At 41.9% G+C, this 22234-nt stretch overlaps 1 protein-coding gene across 1 annotated transcript in view; it reads left to right on the top strand.

Annotated features, from left to right (window-relative positions):
- TENM2 (teneurin transmembrane protein 2) overlaps window positions 1-22234 on the top strand; it is a gene marked incomplete at its 5' end in the record, with an annotated part of 375214 nt that overhangs the window by 56953 nt on the left and 296027 nt on the right. Inside the window, 3 exons of the mRNA XM_049648903.1 lie at window positions 6610-6662; window positions 12548-12606; window positions 18802-19036. Coding sequence (XP_049504860.1) covers window positions 6610-6662; window positions 12548-12606; window positions 18802-19036 — 347 coding nt within the window. The remainder of the gene's footprint in view (window positions 1-6609; window positions 6663-12547; window positions 12607-18801; window positions 19037-22234) is intronic.

Raw genomic sequence — 22234 nt, 5'->3', positions numbered from 1 at the left:
CACAGCCGTGAGATCGGGCCCCAGTTCAGACTCCAAGCTGGGCCTAGAGCTTGCTTAAGATTCATTCTCTCCTTCTGTGTATCTCTGTCTTTGTCTGTCTGTCTCTCTCTCTTTCTCTTTCTCCCCTTTTCTCTCTGCCTCTCCCCTGCTCATGCACATGCTTGCTTGCTCGCTCTCTCCCTCAAAAAAAAAATCTACCATTTTTGGACAGTGAGTTTTGGTTATTTGGGAATTTCACTCATTCAGACCTCCTCATTTATGAAATGATGTGTGATAAAAGACATATTTGTGACCCAGGACCACCTAGCATGAAGAGCCAGGCCTATGGAATCAGTAGCCTGGGATGATGGTTCTTCCTTTCCAGCTCTGTGACCTGAGGCAAGTCGGTTAAACCTCTCAAATTTCAGTCTCCTGGTCTGTATAATGAGCACCTTCCCTAGAGTCACTATGAGGACCAAGTAGGATTATCATACTTAGATAATCTTGCTATTATTGCATGTTAAGTAGACAACCATCTTGTCATTATTTTTCTGTGATATAAAAGTAAAGTTCTTAAGATAGAACATGGCACATAGTGAGTGCTCAAAAAAGTTAGCTATTAGTATTATAAATATTATGATCACTCTTGTCTATGGTGAAGTGTTTTCATGAATGTGACACACACATGGTACTACAGGAGACTACATAAAAGTATACAGTGAAGACATCTGGGACTTCACCTTAGACAAGGTGCTACCTGATCTATAATTATCCAACCCATTCAAATCAAGCCCACCTAGGACTAATTCCTCCAGAACACATCTTACCCTGGACTTCCTTTGGTAGGTTGAGAAAGGCTGTTTTCTAGAATAGTAAAATCCACTCACCTAGTATTGTGGCAGATCCTACTATAAGCTGTCACATGTTGTGAATCTCCAGCATCCCTTCACATTGTTCTTTTCTTAACGGGAGAAATAGAACATGGGTGTGGAATGGGACAGTTGCATTTCACTTACCTCAGAACACCAGATTCCCTCCCAAGAGAAGGGGAAAGATGCACATGTTCTCTCAAACTGTTTTGGCTTCAAACCACACTTTGTAAGCAAAATGTAACCCAACAGGGAGGCAGACATGCCACATTGGTTGTGACCTTTAAAAGCAAGGACCTGAAAAGGGCTGCTTCCTTCTGGAAAACACGTACTAATGACAAGCCTAGCCACTGATGTAACTCAGAGAAAGGGCTGGTTCAGAGGAAGAAATTGGGACAAGGGAGTTTGGCTGGAGCACTGAGAAGCGTCGAGAGCCTTTGGGTATTAACCAGACTGGCAGAGTGATCCCTGAGAGGAAAGACAAAGATAGCTCCCGCCTTTCTGATTCAGGGCTTGCCTACATCTCTGGCACCTTCCTGCCCTCTTGCAAGGCTGTCCTCATTCAGGTCGCAGTCTGCACCACGAGAGAAGTTCAGCTCCAGCCCATGCCACGGCAGCTTTCCAGGGCCTGGTATTTGTGTCCTTGGCTCCACGGCCAGCTATAGCAACTGAGGAGCCGTAGCTTTCTGCAAGTTCAGCCAGACGGTTGCGCAGGTGGCTCTACCTTGAATCGTCCAGGTAGGCAGAATAATGGATTTTCTATTGATTTTCCCTGAGATTGGAAGCAAAGAAAAGGGGTGGGAAGTATCAAAGCAGTAGATAGCATTTTAGCTGGGTACTCATGAGTGTTTGTGGAAAGTGTCTGAACACCTAAGCGGCAAGGACAGAGGAAGGGAAACAGTGTGCCCGGGAAGAGAAAAGGAAATAAGACATGCAATGCTCTATAAACTGAGAGAGTAACAGGAGCAAAGAAGAGCAGCTGGTGCAACGGGACATCCTGAGTTACTTGTCAGTGCCTACAGTACCCTTGTTAGAATTCTCACTTCTCACACTTTGCCCTCATGCCCTTCCTGGGACCAGACCTCATAAGCCACAGTCCCTGTTGTGAGCCTGAGCAGTGTCATCTTCCTGCACTTCCCCCCTCCTTTCTGCTAGTCCCAGCCCCAGTAGTTAGGAACCTCCTGGGCTCTGAAGGACAGGACTGATGTGGGTCACAGGTGCTGGAGCTGCACAGACCTATGCTAATTACACCACACCTGTTTCCCCAGGTTAGGCTGTTGCTATTGGAAACCTTGATATCCCTTTTCATTTATCTGTTTACCAACCAGCTGTTAGTCCTGCTCCTCCACCCCATCATCCAACAGACCCTGGATCTGGGGCTCAGACCCTGATGTGAGGGGACAAGGACAGTAGGGAATAGCATGTGGGAAAATCACATCTATGTGTGCTACCTAGAGGTCATGACAGAGAGAAGGGTGCATTCCACCTGCAGGGCAAGAGAGTGGCCAGGAAGGCATTTCAGGAGGATGTGAGGTGTAAAAGATGAGATGAGCATTTGCTAGTTGCTGGCATTTGTAGCACAGGGACCAGAACAAGCCAAGCCATTTTCGATGGCTGCATAGATGGCCAGACCTGTATTCAGCGCTGCTGGTGTCTCCTACATTTCTAAAGGTGCTTTTCCAATAAATCCATGGCAACATGCAGAGCTGTGCCATCACATTAAATGAAACAGGTATGCTTTCTCCATTCCTCCAAGCTTACAGTCTGTATCTTTACTGGACATGTTGCTGAGCTGTGAGTGCCCAGAGGAGGTCTTCCTAAATACCGTTTAAATTTTTTTCTCTTCTTTTATTTCATTGGCCTTTTTTGACACCAGAATTGATCCCTTCTCCTGTTGGAACTATCAGAAGACAAACACAAGTTTCTCTTCCCGGGTAGCAATTTCCATTCATGAAAAATTGCCTTGTATGCATTCAGGAAGTATAGCAGGTTGTGAAGCTCTGTAATTTGTTTCCCATCAACTAATCTTATTGTGATGAATAATGTAGTGCTGTTAATGTTTCTACAAGGTTACAGATTGTGCTGAGTGTCAGTAGAGAAGCCGACAGTGTTGTGCAGCAAAGCCATTCTTTCTCCTTTTTACACAGTATAGTTTCTTGGAAAGCTTGCAGTAGGAGCACGAGCTTCAGCAAATAGTATTCACATGAATTCAAGTACGAAAACTATTCGTGATACACAGTAGAAGTTTTACACCAATGTTGACTCTGTTCTTGTCTTTTTTTCTTGTTTTTTTTTTTAATGTTTACTTATTTTTGAGAGAGAGTCAGATGAGAGAGTCAGAGTGTGAACAGGGGAGGGGCATAGAGAAAGACACAGAATCTGAAGCAGACTCCACCAGGCTCTGAGCTGTTAGCACAGAGCCCAACGTGGAGCTTGAAACCACAAACCACAAGATCGTGACCTGAGCCGAAGTCTGACACTCTACCGACTGAGCCACCCAGGTGCTCCTGTTCTTGTTTTTTCTAGGGTGCTTTTTTTATCTTATTTTTAAGGATGTGACATATATGTTGGAAACAGATTTCCAAGTTTTGGCATTGATTGGCTCCTTTGTTTTACAGAGAATAGCCTCAGCTTCTCTACCTGGAGTGGCTCATACTCTGCCACAAGTCTGTCCCCTTCAACACCAAATATTCTATCCTGTTCTTTTTTTATTATTTTTTAATGTTTATTTGGGGGAGAGAGAGCACACACAAGTGGGAGAGGGGCATAGAGAGGGGAACAGAGGATCTGAAGTGGGCTCTGCACTGACCGCAGAGAGCCCGACACGGGGCTGGAACTCGCAAACTGTGAGATCATGACCTGAGCCAAGTCAGACACTTAACTGACTGAGCCACGCAGGAACCCTTATGTCCTGTTCTTAACATTCAGCCACATGTTTAATTTTGTTGTTTTATTGTATACTTTTAAAGTAGCATGCAGTAAAATTGTCTTTTATGAATTTTATGAATTGTGACACATATAGATTTGTGTAACCCCACCACCACTATCATGATGCGGAGCAGTTCTATCCCCTCACAAACCTCCCTCATGCTGTCCTTTTGTAGTTACATCCTCTCCCAATCCAAATCCTGGCAGTCACCGATCTGTTTTCAGTCACTATAGTTTTGTCTTATTTTTATAAATTTTTTTAATGTTTATTTACTTTTGAGACAGAGACAAAGCATGAGTGGAGGGAGGGGGGGCAGAGATAGGGAGACACAGAGTCTGAAGCAGGCTATAGGCTCTGAGCTATCAGCACAGAGCCCGACGCAAGATCATGACCTGAGCCCAACTCAGACGCTCAACCGACTGAACCACCCAGGTGCCCCCTAGTTTTGTCTTTTTTAAAGTTTATTTATTTTGAGAGAGGGAGAGGAGAGAAAGAGATAAAGAATCTCAAGCAGGCTCCACAATGATAGTGCAGAGCCTGATGCGGGGCTCCAACTCACGAACCTTGAGATTACAACCTGAGCCGAAATCAAGAGTCAGACTCTTAACCGACTGAGCCACCCAGGCGGCCCTAGTTTTGTCTTTTCGAGAATGTCATGTGAATGCAGTTACACAGTATATAACATTTTGAAACTGACTTCTTCCATTCAGCATGGTACCTTTGAGATGTTTCCAAGCTGTTGCATGTATCAATAGTTGATCCCTTGTTATTGCTGAGTAGCATTCTGTCATACAGATTACCCCACTTTATTAATTCACTTGTAGAATATCTGGGTTGTTTCTAGGTTTTGGTGATCGTAATAGAACTGCTATAAACTTCCATGTATAGGTTTTGAGATAAAGATACATTTTCATTTCTGTAGGGTGAATACCTAGAATTGAGATTATTAGATCTCGTGGTCAGTGTAACAATACAGGAAACTGGCAGACTTTTCCAGAATGTCTGTGTATTTCACATCCCCACTGGCAATGTATGAGAGTTTCTGTCATGGTATTTTGATTAGCTTTTATGTCTGTGAAAAGTATGTTGTAGCATAATACTCTGTTTTATCGTGTGCTGCTTCTGGTTGATTTAATAGGTAATTTATTTATTTATTTGTTTAGTGCCTTAATGAGATAGCCCTTAAATTTTATGTCAGATGGGGCACCTGGCTGGCTCTGTTGTTAGAGCCTGCAACTCTTGATCTTGGGGTTATGAGTTCGAGCCCCATGTTAGGTGTAAATATTGCCTAAAAAGTAAAATCTTAAAAAGAACTTCTGCTAAAATTTCTCAACAAAAAAAGCATGGAGTGTGTTTGCCTACTTTTCTCAATGCTCTTTATGGCTTCTTTGGTTTAGACTACATGTGTTGTAATTAGAAAAATCTATAAATGATAGGTTTTTCTGTTATTCATAGAATGAGGGTGAGGGTGCTAAGGGTATTTATAGATGTGCTGAAAGATTGGGATGGGACAATTGGAGTAAACTCAAGTGGCAAAACTTCATTAATCCCATCTCTATTTTCACTTCATGGATCTAGATGTCTCACTCTATTTTTTGTGTGCAAAGACTACTCCAAAGTCCATATGGATCCTACTGATGGAACTGAAAATTCACAGCAAGAATTCTGAGTCTTAATCTTACAAGGAAAGCAATACAGCATGTGTATTCCATATGCATAATAGAGGGCTCCAATTCACCATGCTATATTATCTACAATTAAACATAAAAGAGAGTTGATAAATACCACATTCAACTGAAAACACAAATGAATCAAAATGTTATAGTTTCTCTCCACAGGTAATAATTAACATTCTTGTGAATTTCTCTGTATGCCATGGAGCACCCTTTAAACAGTACCCTAGCACAAAATCTTGTATATTGGAAGATGTAGACTTGACCGAAGAGTGAGTTCATCTTGGGAAATAAGACAGGATGTAGGGGACAGGGGGAAGGTGTTCATGTGGAGTCAAATGATATGCATATATGAAGATTTGTTGGAGCAGTATGTCATAATGACCCTTATAAAATTATTGCACATAAGCTGACGTGAATAAAAACATTCGTGAGAAAGTGAAGTCTTTGGGTAGTTAACAACCAGAAGAAAAATAGAAGAGTTACCGTGGGATCTTTAAGGCTCAACAAAAAGGTCAGAGGCTGGAGATCTGCCACCTGTTTACCTTCCTAGAGGCCAGAGATCTACCATGTCAAAAATCTAGCAGACCCGGCATAGATGCTCAATAATGAATTGCCAGGTGCATGAACCCATGAAGACATGAATGAAGGAATGAACAAGGAAGTAATTGAAAATGCTTTGTCACAAGTGGGCATAGCTCATATGCCACTCTTCTTGTGTCAGAACTTAATTAGAGAGAAAACAAAAGGAATCTTGTGGAGAGAACCGTCACTCTTTGGGTTTCTCCCCGAGAATGTGAAAGACTTTACCAAGTGGCTACTTGCATCTAATTTAGCTGGACTCCCTACTAAGAAAATCCTTGGAATGAAAACTCTTTCCAATTATATTCCACGTACAGGTTAGAAAAGTTAATAAAGATCTAATAGGCTAAATATGGCCAAATGGAGTCATTCAGTATATAATGTGCCAGTGTCAGTTCCAATGTTAGTGCCAGAACAGGGCAATCATAAAATATCTTACATAGGTCAGCACACAGGAAGCCTTTGGACTTGATCTGATGCAATCTGAAAGGGCTTCCTGAAGGAGGAAGAACTCCATGTATCCTGCTTTTGACTTGTAAACCCTTTACGGCATACCCTTTGTCCTTGCCACATCCAGTTGGCTTCTCCTACCACCAAGCATATGGATGAATTAGGATTCACCCTGTTCAGGTAAGCCACTGGCCTGTAGCAAAGATCCTTTAATACAATAAATTTGTGATGGAAAGCGAACATTTTCAAGTGGCACGGAGAGCCACAGGAGATCCTGTTAGTCGGAGTTTAGAAGTGAAATGTGTCTATTCCCACTTGGGGTGTGTCAGAGGCCTCTGCCATCATTAGTTCCATGGGGATTTCTGCTTGTAAGGCATTTGTTGTCATGTTTGGATTACTGCAGGAAGAGAAAAAAATGCTACAGTTTGCGTGATATAGAACTATGTTTTGGCAAGGATGCCTGCAATAATTTTTTTCTTGAACTTTAGTCAAGTTCAAGCATTTGAGATTTGTCTCAGATGACACCATGCAGCAGCCCCTTTGCAAGACCTTCATTTCTATCGGAATTTGGACTCTCCTTTTGACTCCTTTCGTCTTGCCATACGTATTAATTATTTTATTAATTCAGAAGTTCTTTATTGTGCCTACTAAGTGTTCGAGGTGCCAGGGATCAAGTAGAGAATAAAATAACATTCTTGCTTTCACGGTACTTAATTTCTAGTGCAGAAAGACAATTACTAGGGGGAAAAATGTGATGATATGTGGTTTAGAGAAACACCATAGAAAAGAGGGTAAGACTGCTGAGGTTGCCTGAAAAGGCGTGTCTTAAAGGGGAGATTTGAACTGAGACATTCCAACCTTAAGGGAGTGAGCCACTTTGAGTGAGCCAGTCAGTTATCTGTATCCCCAGGCCAAATATATGACAACTGCAAAGGGCCTGAGGCAGAAGCCTGCCTGACTCAGTCCCATATCAGAGGCCAGTAAGGATCAGGACCTTTCCTACTTACTTCATTGTTTACTTTGAGAAGTAAGCTTGAAGCTTAATGGAGGAGAAAAACCTCAGCTGGTATTCTGGCCAATCTCTATGCACATCCCATATTTAAAATGTCTCTGTTCTTCCTTTTCCCTCTACCTGAAATGTTGTCCCCCCAGACATTGCGGTGGCTCTCTCCCTATTTCCTTCAGGTCTCTGATCAAATATCATCTTATTGAGAAGCCTTCCCAGACCACACTATTAAAATGTGTTAGAAAGATAAGAAGTGTTAGAAATGGAAATTATTTTCTCCTCCAAATCTGATATTTCACGAGAGAGATTACTCACTCTCTGCATTATGGGATTAAGAATGATCCCATTTGAGATGATAAATACTAAAGAATTTCTGTAACCCAAGAAGCCCTGAGAAACAAATTGCTAATTCATGACTTAAACCGTCTAAATGTGATGAATAACTCAGGACCTGCGTGAGTTGTTCAGTGGTGAATTGCATGATAGAGCAAACTGTATGGGTCATAGATGAGCCTGAGCAAAACAAAAACAACAACAACAACAAAGAAAATCTTGATTTTATCATGAGCTTTTCATGGGCAATGAGAGCTGGTGCTAAATAGAAACACCAAGATTCAAGAAAACCTGGGCCTTCCTTATGCTCATTTCCATAGGGAATAAGAGAATTTATACAAGGTAAGCTGATGTAGGGCCCTTCATATTGTCTACCACCAGGTGGTTTTATTTCCAAGTGTTTAAGTTGCAAAAGGTGGAAATCAAGAGCACTGATTATTTTGGTAGTTTCTGAGACCTAGAGTTTCTATAACTCCTAAGAATGAAAAGAGATCCTTAATTCTTAATGGTGCTATTTACCTTAAAAATATCTGGCAACAGGAAGTTTTCCAAGTCATTACAATAATAATCTTTGAATCACAGGGTCTATTTCACTCCTCTCTCCACAGCCTCAAGAAAGAATTAGCCTGTTCAGGGAAAGATAAATAAATCCTGACATTTCTTAAGTACTTCCTATTTGTCATGCATTTTCCAAGCACTTTAACTTAAAATGTTCTTTCTCCTTTAACTTTTGACCAAGTAGGAATGGTATTTGCCCCCTTTTTTGAACAGGGAAACAGAGGCACAGACACGCGAAGTGCTTCATAACTCTGATTGTCTAACTCCAGAAGTCCCTCAGGCAAAACTGGAGAGATGGGTATCAGAAAGACTGAGAAAGCCCTGAAAATCACGTTACGAGCCACGGCTTAGGAAGAAACCCTTGTTTCCCAGGGTGGGAGGGGGCAGTGGGAGACGGTGATTCCATTGCCTCCTCTTTCCCCACAGAACTAAGATCTGCAGAGCACGCTGGTATCCTACTGGTCCCAGTTTTTTTCTGAAAGTTGTTTGCATCCTGGGACTCTTGGATGGGGTGGAGGTGGACTTCCTCATCTTTCTCTGTTCAGCCCTGGGTATTCCTACTCATCATCCATGCTACATGATAGAAATGGCTGTGAGCACTGTCTCATCCACTTTAATTGGGAAAGCAAAACAATTTTGACTTTGAAAGAAACCACTGAACAGTTGTGAATAAAACCCAGAGGGCAGTCTCTCTGACAGTATCTACACCAGGCAACCCTGGGAGGAGATGTTTCTTTAGGAAGCTCTCAGATATTTTTCTTTAGTAATTCCTTGCTGTGGTGTGTGTGTGTTTGTATATTTTGAAGGCAGAAAGAGTATCCTGAAAATCTCTCCAGCAGTATGCCCTATACATCCCATTACATCAGCTGTCACTTGACATGAAACCAGATGCAGTTCAAGGTCTGACATTCAGCTGACTTCTGTTTATATAGTATGGAGAAACTTTAGTTCCCTTGCCCTATAAGGTGTGTACCATGAGAGATTTGGGGAAAAGGTCACCCAGATAGTAAATAATTCTGCTGAGCTTTGTAGTGAAAATGCTCCAAGAACCTTTATCCTGTCCTTGCCATTTAACTAGTGTGCTTCAGTCATTCTTGATATTAATGAATGGTGTAGATCAGAGCTTGTCTCCGTCGTTCTGTTCATCAGACGCTCAACCTAAAATCAAAATCATATTTTATCTTTGTTTTGATCTTCTCCCTGTGATCAGGGGAAAACATTGTGACCATCCAAAGGAAAAGAAAATGAAATATACCCCGACAAAAACCTGGTTAAAGAGCTAAAGAATGGCATCGTGATAGAAGAAAATTCAACTTGTGATTTTTATTTTTCAAAAAAAAAAAATAATAATAGTCTGGGCTGTGAAAAACATATTATCTTTCATGGGTAGGGAAATATCCAAATTTTGCCCAGACTATTTTACAATAAGACCTTGAAAAGCTATGCAATGAGCTGGAATGAGAGGAGTTTAAATTTTTGATGCAATTCTCTGCTTGGGAAAGTGATAATGCAGCTCAAATAACAGAGAGAGTATTTTCTGCTACAGTGCAACAATCAACATAACGTCTGGGCATATTAATAATTTCACTCCTAAACTTCTCGACAGGGAAAGCATGGGTCTTAATAGCATTGTCAAGATCCTTAGGGCAATTGAAAAACCCAAAATCATTACTTTCTACTGATAGGCTTTCCTCTCCCAGAGGATGCCAAAATACCTAGGGTAATGTAGATTTATTGAAATGCTCAGATAGGCACTGCTCAGACATAACTTTGCAATAAAATCTTCTCTTTAGGAGGGTTCCTCTCAAGTATTTCAAGTGGTCTTTTTTTTTTTTTGTCTTTTTCACTTAGAAAGTAGCTAATAGAGTTGACATTGATCTCAAGTGATACCTTCCAGATGATTGAAGAACACAAAGAATGAGCATAGGGGTATGGTATAATGATGTGGCACCTGTGATTAAAATCCCTTTCTGCCCCATCATATGTGAGAACCTGCCCCCGTGGGCAGGATGGTCCCTTACAAATGGTATTAAGGTCATCATTCAAGTACAGCTACTGGTTGGGCACCCAATTCAAGAGTTCCCTGCTTCTTTTTTCCTCCACCCTCCACCCTGAGTCCCGCCTGCGAGTGTTTGTGTTTTAGTTGAGCAGGAATGGCTGTCTGCAGTGATTACAGCCATGCCTGAAGCAGTAGAACAAATTCCAGGATCCCCCTCGGACCCTCAAGTATACAATTGGCTCTCAAATGGTCATATCTAACAATCTCCTTCTGAAAAATATCAACAGCAGTAGGGTCTCAGCCAACAAGCTCCTGTGAACACCAGCTTCAGGTTGCCAGGAAAATATATTTTTAAGTAGTATGAAGTATGCCCCATCTGAGATCTAACTTTGATTGGTTCCAATGGGCTTCTGCAACAGACAGACATTGTGGTTCTAAAAAACAGAGGGAATCACCATTTATATGAAGTACTCAGAATAGGCAAACCCATAGAAGCAGAAAGTAGATTGATATTTGCCAGGGGTTGGGGGAACTGGGGAGTGACTGCTAAACACTATGAGGTTTCCTAGTGGGGGGCAATGAAAATGCTCTAAGATCAGACAGTACTGATGGTTGTATATCTCAGTGAATATAGTAAAAGAAATCACTAAAGTGTACATGTTTAAAGCTAAATTTCATTGTATCTCAGTAAATCTATTATTTAAAATTTATTTATTTTGAGAGAGACAAGAGAGAGTGCAAGTGGAGAGAGAATCTCAGGCAGGCTCCATGCAGAGCCCTATGCAGGGCTCAAACCCACAATACTGTGAGACCGTGACCTGAGCCAAAATCAGGAGTTGAATGCTCAACTGACTGAGGCACCCAGGCACCCCTGTACATCTGCTATTTAAAAGAGAGAATAGGTGATCAGGCAGAAACAGGAAAAAATAAAACTAAAAACAAAGAGGAACAAAGTCACCTTCTCCCTGGGTCCAGCTGTCTCCCTGTTGAAGGACCTGTGAGGGTAATAAGGATTTGGGCATAAGGGAAGGCCCATCAGATGCTAGCAGCCTAGAAATGTCCAAAGAACAGAGGCAGAAATCTGCTCTGACCCCTCTTTGCTGAGGTTCTGCAAAATAACCCCAGGAGACATGATGTGTTCATTGGTTCGTTCATTCATTCCTTCATTCAGCACTACTGTGCTAGCCACCATAGCCCTGTGCTGAAGGAATTCACAGTCTAGCAGGAAAAACAGGAGAGTCCAAAAATGATATAAAACCATGCATCTAGGGTATGAAAGAGACATGCCCAGTATGCACTCAGGAGGGGCCCAGATGTATTACAGTTAAATACAACATGTAAGGAGAGAAACTTAGATCTTTTAACGCCCTGCACCTCCATTTCTTTGTCTTTATCATGGAGAACAATATCCACTCTGAAGGCTATTATAAGTTTAAATAAGGTGAAATATACACAGGGCCTATCACACAGCTGGTGCTTATTAAACAGGCGCAATTGTTCTTAGATGACCTACGATGTCCCTCTAAACCCTAATTTTTTATGAATGTAGGTAGAGCTGACAAAACTTTGGTTTCTAAGCCTGCAAAGGATTGCTCTTGGTGACGGCAATTCCCTTGCTTCTGCCATGCAGTGTTGGTGTGTGTGTCGTTGCGAATGCACTCAGAATGCTTTTTCTCTGAGGTCATATATGTAGTGTAAGCAAGAGAACTACAAATCATTCTTTATGAGTGAACACAGCCCTGTCCTTCTCTGGTGCTCCTCTCAGGCTGAATGGGGCCTTTCTATCAAGGACAGTCCCCTGATCCAGGACTGTGCGATCCAGGCCGAGAGGCACTGGTCAAAGCTGTAGCTGAGCACTGGGAGATGAGAAAGAGGTTATAACTTGGCTCATTCCTTCATCCTTTCTTCTCTTTCCCCCTCCATTCTGAAATGTGGAGAAGGGGCTGCAGCTTGCTACAGTAGTGACCACATCTGAGAAACACTGCAGATCAGTCACTGCCCTACAAAGCCAGCAATACCATCCAGGGGTCAGTAACAATAAAAGTCTATTCTTGAGAGGACAAATCATTCAGTAGATGCTACAACAGGGAAGGAGCAAGCAAGCTGAATGTCCCGAGTGTCCAGTACTTAGACACAAGTAAATCTCTTTCCACCTCTTTCTAAACACAGGACAAGGCTGGATCTGGACTCGCCCAACCCCTCTCCCTTGCCCCCAGGCTGTTGGCAAAGTACCTTCAGTCAGAGCAGGAAGGATGAGCTGGGACGTAGTGTGCCCTTGTTTCTGTCTCCAAAAGACTTAATTGCTGCTTATCCTTCATGCCACTGGTTATGGGAGCCAGGATGCACATGGAGGAGGAAGTTTGAGAAAGGCCTTTTGGGAAGGCACAGAAAAGAGATTGCACTGCAGTTTGGCTGTTCTGGCCTATTTCTCCTGATTCAAGCAGCACTGTGAGGTGCAGAGCTTTGAGGTGGGCAATTCCCTCCAATTCCTCGCAAGTTTTCATTCTGCCATTTAAGCAAATGTGGAAAGAAGTGAGTTAAGCCAGTTTTTCCTCTCTATTTGTCAAGGTGATTTGTATAAACCAGGACAGAGGTCTCTGTTCTCTCCCTGTGTGAGTGCATTTTGGGCCTCCTGATCTTTTGCATATGACAGAATGGGGAAGAAACCCTGGGATCCAAAAGCAGCTCTTCCTCTTACTAAGTTACATGAACTTTGGGGCTTTGCTTAACCTCTCTGAGCCTCACTGGCTGGATCTGTAGAATGGGAATGAGAAGAAAACTTACCCCATAAGATCGAGTGGTAACAAATTGAAATAATTTATGTACAGCACTTAGCACAGGACCGGACACACAGGGAGAGCTTGACTCCTAACAGCTATTGTCAGTGTTATTTTGCTGTCATTAACATCAACAGTTTGTTTATAGAAATGGAACACTTCTTAATCCCAAGTTCCATTTCTGGAAGCTCTTAGAGCAATGCTCTAGAGATTGTGTGTATTAATGCCTGTGTCATGTCACTTAGTCACAATGCCCTTCTGTAGACAGCATTTGAAGCTGGAAGAGGTCTGAGGTTGGTGATTTTGCCTTTATATATTGATTTAAACATATGTTGATTTAAAAGCGACCACTCAAAATAGGCAGGAAAGCTAGAGTTCCTCACGAGGTAAAGTTGCTATTGCTGTTATTGCTATGATCGGTATTATTAATTATAACACATAATATATACTAATAACATTTATTAATACTTAATATGTGCCAAGAATCATGGCTGGCTTTTTATAGATGTATTCTCATTTGATGTTCCTAACAATTATATGAGAGAAGTAAAATTACCCATTTTACAGATGAAGAAACAAAGAAACAAATACATAACTTTCCAGTAGTCATACTGCAAGTAAATGTGGCCAAGCAGGGGTTCAAAGCCAACCACAAAGCTGGTTATCTGCAGCAGACTCCCAGTTCTAACTAGAGGCTGTTATTCTTGAAAATCTTCCCTCTGATTCCCCTCTGCCTCCCATTTGAGGTCAGATCTGTACAGCATGTCCTGGTGCCAATTTTCGCTAACCAGAGAGTCCAAAATCTCTGCCAACACCAGCATCACTTCTAGCATCTTCAAATTGCTCTCAAGATGTAACTTGCCCCAATGACATAGTTCAGTAGGAGGAGGCAGAGAGTTTGTGGTTAATTCATCATCTCAGGGTCCAAGGGGTTGAAGTTTTTAAAGACCAACAGTTGGCATGCCATCTCCAAAAAGAGTGAATTATTGGCAGTTAGGCAGGCCTATACTTACAATTTTTTTGTTCATACATTTTATCATTTTAATCACCAGGAAAAAAAAATAGTGTGGACTACAGAGCAAAACAAAGCTATCTTAGTCTATCCCTGCCTGCCTACTCTCCTCTACACCCACCCACCTTGGCAAGGGTAGACCTAGCCTAAATACCTCCCCCATCTGTTTATTTAGGAAGAGTACAACAATAGCCAATTATTAAGAATTTACTTCCTTCGCTCCAAAGAAAATCCTTTATATATTATTGACAATGTGGGTGTTGGTTGTTTCCACACGCTGTTTGAGTTCTGCTAGTCTAGTCAGCACAAGAGCTGATACTCCAGGATTTTGCAGGCCCCATGGCTAACCTTGTTAGACCCAACAACAAAGAGCTACTTTATTTTTCTTATGACTCCACTGTCAACCAATTGGCATTTAGGAAGGACAGAATATGGGAATGTCATCCCTGTAAGGATCAAGATTTCTGGCATCAACAAATCTAAACATAGATTTTTCCAGCAAATAAGACCAAACAAGCAAACAGGACAATTGAAGCACTTAGTTTTTAAATACACAGGCAGCAGCCTCTCTCTAAATTCACTTACCCTTGCCAGGAGTCCTACCTGTCCTGCCCTAGCTTTTCACAAAGAACAAATGTGCAATTCCTCCTTCCTAGGACTAAAAGCCACACAGTACCTAAAAATAAATTCTAGGTACTCAACTCCAGATAAATCAGGTGTACTATAATAGGCTAGCACTGTGATTTTAATGACATTTGCCTTTTGCCTGCTAATAGCATACTTATTAAGTTGATACTATGTAAGCATTTATGTTACATAGTTATTTGTGGCTCAATTGCATTATTATGTGATTTCCTATTTATGTAATAGAAGAGCCATTAATATGCACATTAATTAAACCCAATAAATGTGTAGAACTCAGAGTGGACGTTTAGGTTCCTTCATCAAGCTGTTAATCATTTCTGTTTCAGCATACATTGAAGACATTAGTTGCCTTGGAGAAGGCCTTTTTCATGTAATTTGGCTTCCTGGAAAGCAGTAAGGTGTGTTGCTGGCCATTGTTCACATTTTTGAAATGGAAAACCGTCACATCCAGCAAGCTCATTGGATGACTAATGAAAACCGGGAAACACAAAAAGTGCTTGAGATGAGTGATTGTAGCAGGGGTGTTGTTATATGAGAGATATGTGACCTACCCAGAATGCTAAGGTACCTTGGGTGAGACCTAAATGCCTACCAGTGGCAACATAAATGCTTACACCCGGTCAGATTAAAATAAACTGGGATTGTTAGGGTTAATGGCAAAGCAGAAAACCACCCAAAAGCACTCAGCTATATCCTGTTGTTACCATGAGGGAATAGACTCGGTGTTTTTGTTCTGTTTTTGTTTTCAAGAGAAGTCAGTGATCTGGAACACTATACAAAATCTTGACTCGGAATCTTTGGTCATATCCAGCTTGGGGGCTTGCTGTACTCGAATCTGGGCTCCTTGAGAGCCACAGTTGTGTCTTATCCATGCTTTTATTCCTGAAAGAAGCAAGCAGTGTTCCATGCACATGGTTGGGGACCTTACCTTAGGTGGCATATGTGGTGGCATATGTGGCACTGTGCATTCCTCCTCCTTTCCATCCTTCATGTTGACTCACACGCACTTACTGCTGTTGTCACGAGTGGTGGGTGAGTACTCAGACAATTACAGAAATGGAGTTGTAGGTCTAGGTTTATGTTATTTAAAAGGGGCAGACCCAACCCTTGAACCCAGTCCTTTAGATTTCCTCTCCTAACCAGTGGCCAAATGCCTCTTCCATGTCTCTCTGTATATTCCCCAGTGGTAGCTCTTCCCACTCAGTATTCTAATCGTCTTTTCTGTTTCTTGTACATAGTTGAAAAATACGATTGTTGGATGGATAGATAAAGGAGAAAATATAATCAGTGTCACAGTGGAAATGAACAGTAGTAATGAGGAAACCATCTAATACTGAGGATGCTGGATGGTTTTTGTTGTTGCCATCAATAATTTGATTTATTTGCAGTGAAATAACATACTGCTGTACAGGAGGGCAGTGTGAGAAGAACACTATGTATTCTTTCATCTCCTCCATGAAGCTCTGGGCCTTCTATTTAGTAGAAATGGAAAAAGAGCTGGGGGAGGCTGTGTGGCTCAGTTGGCTAAGCCTCCAACTCTTGATTTCGGCTCAGGTCATGATTTCACGGTTTGTGGGATTGAGCCCCGCATCACACTCCACGCTGAGTGTAGGGCCTGCTTGGGATTCTCTCTCTCCTTTCTCTCTCCTCCTACCTCACTCATGCTGGTACAGTCTCTCAAAATAAATAAAACTTAAAAAAAAAAGAATGGAAAGGGAGCTTGACGTCTCTTACAATTAACTTGAAAGCTCATCCTTCGTTTTATAGGAAACATTCCACATAGCACCTGGGTCCGTGGTTCCCTTTCCCCCTTAGCAGCACCCCTGGATAGCATCAGCAAAAGGGAAAACCACAGGAATTTCACCCACACAGAACACAGATGGACAAAGAAGGGCCACACAAGTTGAAGCAGGCTCAGAAACCTTAGCTCAGGATGAATAGACAGGAAGCAGGAGAGTTCTGGTATCTCATTTAGTGAATTAAATGCCTCACATGGCCTCTTTGTACTTTGGGAGAGTGTGTGGTCTGGTGTGCTGGAGGTGGGGCCAGGGGCCAAGGGAAATGGGAAGTTGGGGCTTGGGACCGAGGAGGGTGGGTTCTCACTTGTACACTGATTCATCTCATCTTCCTAAGGCAAGTCTCAAGATTGCTTCACTAATGGAGAATAATGACACCACTTGGATAGGAGTTGAGGGAGGGGAAAGGAAAGCATGAAAATTTATTAACCCTGTGTGAGGGGCTTGGATAGCATCTCTGAAGGATCATTATGAAATCATTTCATCCCCTTTTCTCACCTCTTCCCACTAATATGAGACAGACAAACGCTAAATAAGTATATAATGATACATTACTAGACAGACAACAAAGCCAGAAAATGTAATAGCCTGCTACAGCTACGAAACTCCCTCAAAGATATATTTAAAATGTCACTGGTGCCTGATGTAAAATACGAATTGCAGGTTCATTTGGAGGACGCGATTTAAAACCTGTACAACTGTATGGTGGCATTTCCCACTGGGGTTTAGTTTTAGTTGTCTTTTTCTGGAGACCAAAAAAAAAAAATCCCCCAAGTAATTTCAGCCCAGAGATAGAAACTTCGGGGAACCACTTGTGTCTGTTATTTTTCCTTCTTGTTTTCCTTGGTCATGATGCTCTCCAAACCTAGCATCTTCTTGACATGTTGTCTTTCGGAATATTTCTGCAGGCTTCACAGGAGCTACGGAATGTAGATTACACCTTTTGGAGATGTAGCCTGGCCACATAAGGAGACAAGTAGTTGAAATTTGTGTCAAATTGCTTGTTTAAATGATGTGAGCCAACTTCTTAAAGCCAGGACAGCAGGGGCTGAGGATTTTAAAAGTTGGCAGGGGCCAAAATGACAAGGCTTGGCAGTCACCTGGTGAGCTGCCAACCTCGACTGGAGGCTTCAAAAAAGGACACAAATTAAAAGTCATGTTTCAGCAGCCATTAAAACCAAATTATAGGCTTACATTGCATAGTGAACTACTTTCGTTTTCATTATGCTTAAAATATTTCATTTTGTAGATTGAGAGTGGGTTGCTAGGAAAACCCTGTGTGGAGTTGTCATCTGTGGTCATATTTACAAAGGGGATACACACAGAGGTATAGTTCTCCTTTATGCATTTTTCCTGTGAGGATAGAGGATTTCAAGATGAGAAGAGAGGATGCAATTTGGAGTAAGGGTCAAGGTTTGAAAACATCAACCCTGATGTCTGAGCAGGCTCACAGGTATTTTCTTGACTCTCATGAAAAAAAAAGCATACATCTATACATAACACCTAAAACAAATACACTTTTTAAAAAATCATCAACATTTTTAAGAAACAGGACATTTTATCTAAAAGTCCAGATCTTCAGCTTTCCTAGAAAAACTAGAAGACTTGGCTGCGTTGGGCCCTTATCCCCACATGGCCACATGGGCCTGGATCTGAGTGAGGGGTGCTTCCTACCCTTTCCAAATCACCTCAGTCCACAACTGGCCCACTTGACTTCCCTGCTTACCTGCTACAGGTATTTAAATATGCTACTCTCTGACTTAGAGTGTACCATATTCTCAATGCCTTTCAGAAAAAGAAAATGTTTACAATGAATGCATGCAATGTACTGGTTTACCAGGAAATGGTACAGGGACTTGTTACATCAGTGACCAGCCCTGTCAGGTCTGTGTCACTTCCACTTTAAGATTAACATATTCAAGATTAATATGCTCCAGCCTGGTTTTACTAATTTAGTTTCTCCTTCTTCCTTTGAGGCCTACAGAAGAAAGCAAATCAAAGTATGTTATTTGTTAGTAACCAACCCTGGAACGCTTTATGCTGTCTTTCTCTTTCTCTCTCTCTCTTGTTTGTGACTTTTAGCAATTACCAACCTAAAGACTTTGATTCTAGGCTTTGTTCCTCAGGTTTGCAGAGTGTCTGGGGCTACAGCCTGCAGCCACTGATGGCCATTTCTCCTTCTTCTCTTTGCAGGTCCTCCAAACCACCACAGCCAATCGACTCTGAGGCCTCCTCTGCCTCCCCCTCACAACCACACTCTGTCCCATCACCACTCGTCTGCCAACTCCCTCAACAGGAACTCACTGACCAACCGGCGGAGCCAGATCCACGCCCCAGCTCCTGCACCCAATGACCTGGCCACCACACCGGAGTCCGTTCAGCTCCAGGACAGCTGGGTGCTAAACAGCAACGTGCCACTGGAGACTAGGTAAGTCCCCATCACCGGTCACACCTGTTGCCCCACCTGAGTCATGTGCACAGAGTCCCCTAGACGGTTCAGGATTCTTGTCGGGGAGACGGTCCTGGTGTAAATAACAGGACAAGTATACCACCTCTTTGTTGTTCCCTTGGTAATTTGACTCTGGATGGTAGGCTAATAGGTATTTCTTTGTTCACATGTGTCTCCTTTTAATGCTTGTTTACTCTCTTAGACAGATCTTGTGTACCCAACTAATAGAATTAGCATAACATATTTTTACTCAAAGGCTCATGGGAAACATGCTTATAAGGGTATATTGACTGAAAGCTGCTGATAAATTATGCATTTGGCCTTTCCTGAAGTAATAAATGAAGACTCATTTGAAATTAAGTGTTTGGGGAGACCTTGAGAAACAATCCCTGATTCCAGACTGACAGAAGTATAATTTTAATTTATATTTCATCCAACATGCCGTCTGACTTTAATCCCTCCTGTACACACTAACAGCTTGATGCCTGAGGGGCAAACAAGAATGTACAAAAACAAACAAGAGAAAAGGGGCAGCACTTAGGTTGGAGGGAAGAGTTTCAAAGTGATCTCCACGTCTGGCTTTGTGTTGTTTTGCCTTTTCTTCTGTCCCTTTCTTGCCTCCCCTTTTGGTCCTCCAAAACCACACCCACCTTAATGCCCTGAGACAAGGTGTGTGGGTCACAGTGCAATGGGCTGGGAAGGAATGACTGCGAAGGCTGTGGGTGGGCTGCTAGATGGGGGAACGCTGTTGCACCCCAACCCCAGACCCTGTCATGGTTTGTATGCTCCAGTTATTATCGTTTCCTTGCCAAAAAGAACCATGAAAACAAAACAGAGAAAGGCGATAATTCATGTTGACCCTTGAAAAAGTTCTCACTTAGGGCCACCTGAGTGGCTCAGTCTGTTCAGTGTCCCACTTTTGGTTTTGGCTCAGGTCATGATCTCACGGTGTGAGTTTGAGCCCTGTGTGAGGCTCAGCACTGAAAGCACAGAGCCTACTTGGAATTATCTCTCTCCCTCTCTCTCTGCCCCTCCCCCTCTCATTCTCTCTCTCAAAAAAAAAAAAATAAATAAACAGTTCTCACTTAAGTTTTTAAACATTAATAAGCTAGGTTTGAGGAAAAACAAAAGGAATCTGTAATGGCAAGTGAATTCTCTGCACATTGCTGGAAGCGACTATGCAAGCCATAGCATTTATGTCATTTCATACCTATAATATTCTTTTACTATTTTTATAAGATCTTGAATAACTTGTGCACCATTGTCATTGTGGTCACTCTAAACTGTAATAAATTTTATTCTCTGATGATATAGGTTATTTTTAACGATGCCTACATTCTTTTTTTTTTTTTTAATGTTTTATTTTTATTTTTGAGACAGAGAGAGACAGAGCATGAACGGGGGAGGGTCAGAGAGAGGGAGACACAGACTCTGAAACAGGCTCCAGGCTCTGAGCTGTCAGCACAGAGCCCGACGCGGGGCTCGAACTCACAGACCGCGAGATCATGACCTGAGCCGAAGTCGGCCGCTTAACCGACTGAGCCACCCAGGCGCCCCAACGATGCCTACATTCTTAATCTGTGAGGCTTAAAATATGAAAGTCAGTAGAAATTATATGTGTATATTACATACAATAGATATATTTAAACATCTGCGCTAATATGGGCATCTGGGTGGCTCAGTTGGTTAAGCATCCGACTTTGGCTCTGCTCATGATCTCACGGTTTGTGGGTTGGAGCCTCGTGTCAGGCTCTCTTCTAATAGCATGAAGCGTGCTTTGGATTCTCTTGTCTCCTTCTCTCGCTCTCTATCTTTCAAAAATAAACATTTAAAAATAACTGCACTAATAAACCTTTGTCAAAAGGTTTCTACGCTGAAAGCAGACTGGTCCACATGGTTTAATTCAGGATATTTTCATAGTTGGTGGTGATCTTTAAGGCTGTATAAGACTTTCTGTGTTTTTTTTTTTTTGCTTCTGCCACAGAGTTTGTTGGGTGTTAGTCAACCTTCTTTTACATTAACAGTCTTTTGTTTGAAAAAGAGTTTCTGGACATAAAGGCTATATAGAGGGGACTAGATGAAAGAGAAGGATGAGGAGAAAGGGAAGGAGAAATGTACTAGCCATTGTAGAAAGTGGAGGAGGAAAGGAAGGAAGGAAGAGGACCACCATCACCATTCATTACCAGTTTTTACTATGCACTTTGTATCTGCCTGGTATTCATTCTTTATTGCATTATCTCATTAGAGCCTGAAATAATAGAGTGAGGTAGGAAGGGACCATTACTTCCACCTTTTTAAAGATGCACAATCTAGATGTGTAGGGGCAAAGTAACTTGCAAGAGGTCTAGGGCTTCAGGGAGATGGGACATTCTGAACCACCTTGGATGGACCTCCACTGGTTTCCACACACAAAATAAGGTGGCATGATGTCTGATAAGTGAATACGTACGAGACTACATTTATTGCCCTAATTGTTACATTTACAGGGCAAAATCCATCAGAGTGTTTGCTCCTCACAAAGATTCTCCCTTTGGTGATTAGAAGGCATATGGTGCAGAAACCATCTCCTGTCTCCTAGCTGCTGATGAAAATAATTCATTTTCCAGGAGATTTACTTTACAAAACCATTTGCAATCAAGTGTTATCTTGACAAGTATCTGGTAGAGAGAGGACCAGCAGAGCCAAGCGTGTCACCTTCCTATTTTTCTGAAGTTAGCTTTCCTAGAATTTGTATCTGATCTATAGAGTCCTTCCGTAAATCATTTATATATTTGTCATTTCTCCAAGGATTAGGGCTTCTCAATGGAGGTTTTGGAGGAGGCAAGTTCAATACAAAGCTTGAGTAGATAGGATTGCCAAAATGTTGAAGTCAGAAGAAAAAAGCAAGCAAGAACAACATCTGGATATCCTTTGATCAGTGCATTCTAGGGCCAAAGATTAGAGAATGTGAGGCCCTTGGGATAGGGCTATCACCAGAAGTCAAACACAGGGTGCAGAAGTCAGCAGCTCTGTTCATGGAATTCATGAATACATATAACTTGGATGTGCATCTGGTCCCGTATATGAAAACTTCAGCAGTAATTAATAGAATTGTTGAGCTTTACATTTCTTTTTAAAATATTATCATTCAGTGTCTTATTAGCAAATATTTACTGAGTCCCTCATGTATACCAAACA

The sequence above is a fragment of the Panthera uncia genome (assembly GCF_023721935.1).
Source record: "Panthera uncia isolate 11264 chromosome A1 unlocalized genomic scaffold, Puncia_PCG_1.0 HiC_scaffold_17, whole genome shotgun sequence".
In the NCBI taxonomy this organism is placed as follows: Eukaryota; Metazoa; Chordata; class Mammalia; order Carnivora; family Felidae; genus Panthera; species Panthera uncia.
Note: the sequence above shows the minus strand (reverse complement) of the source record. Positions and strands in the feature narration are given on the sequence as shown.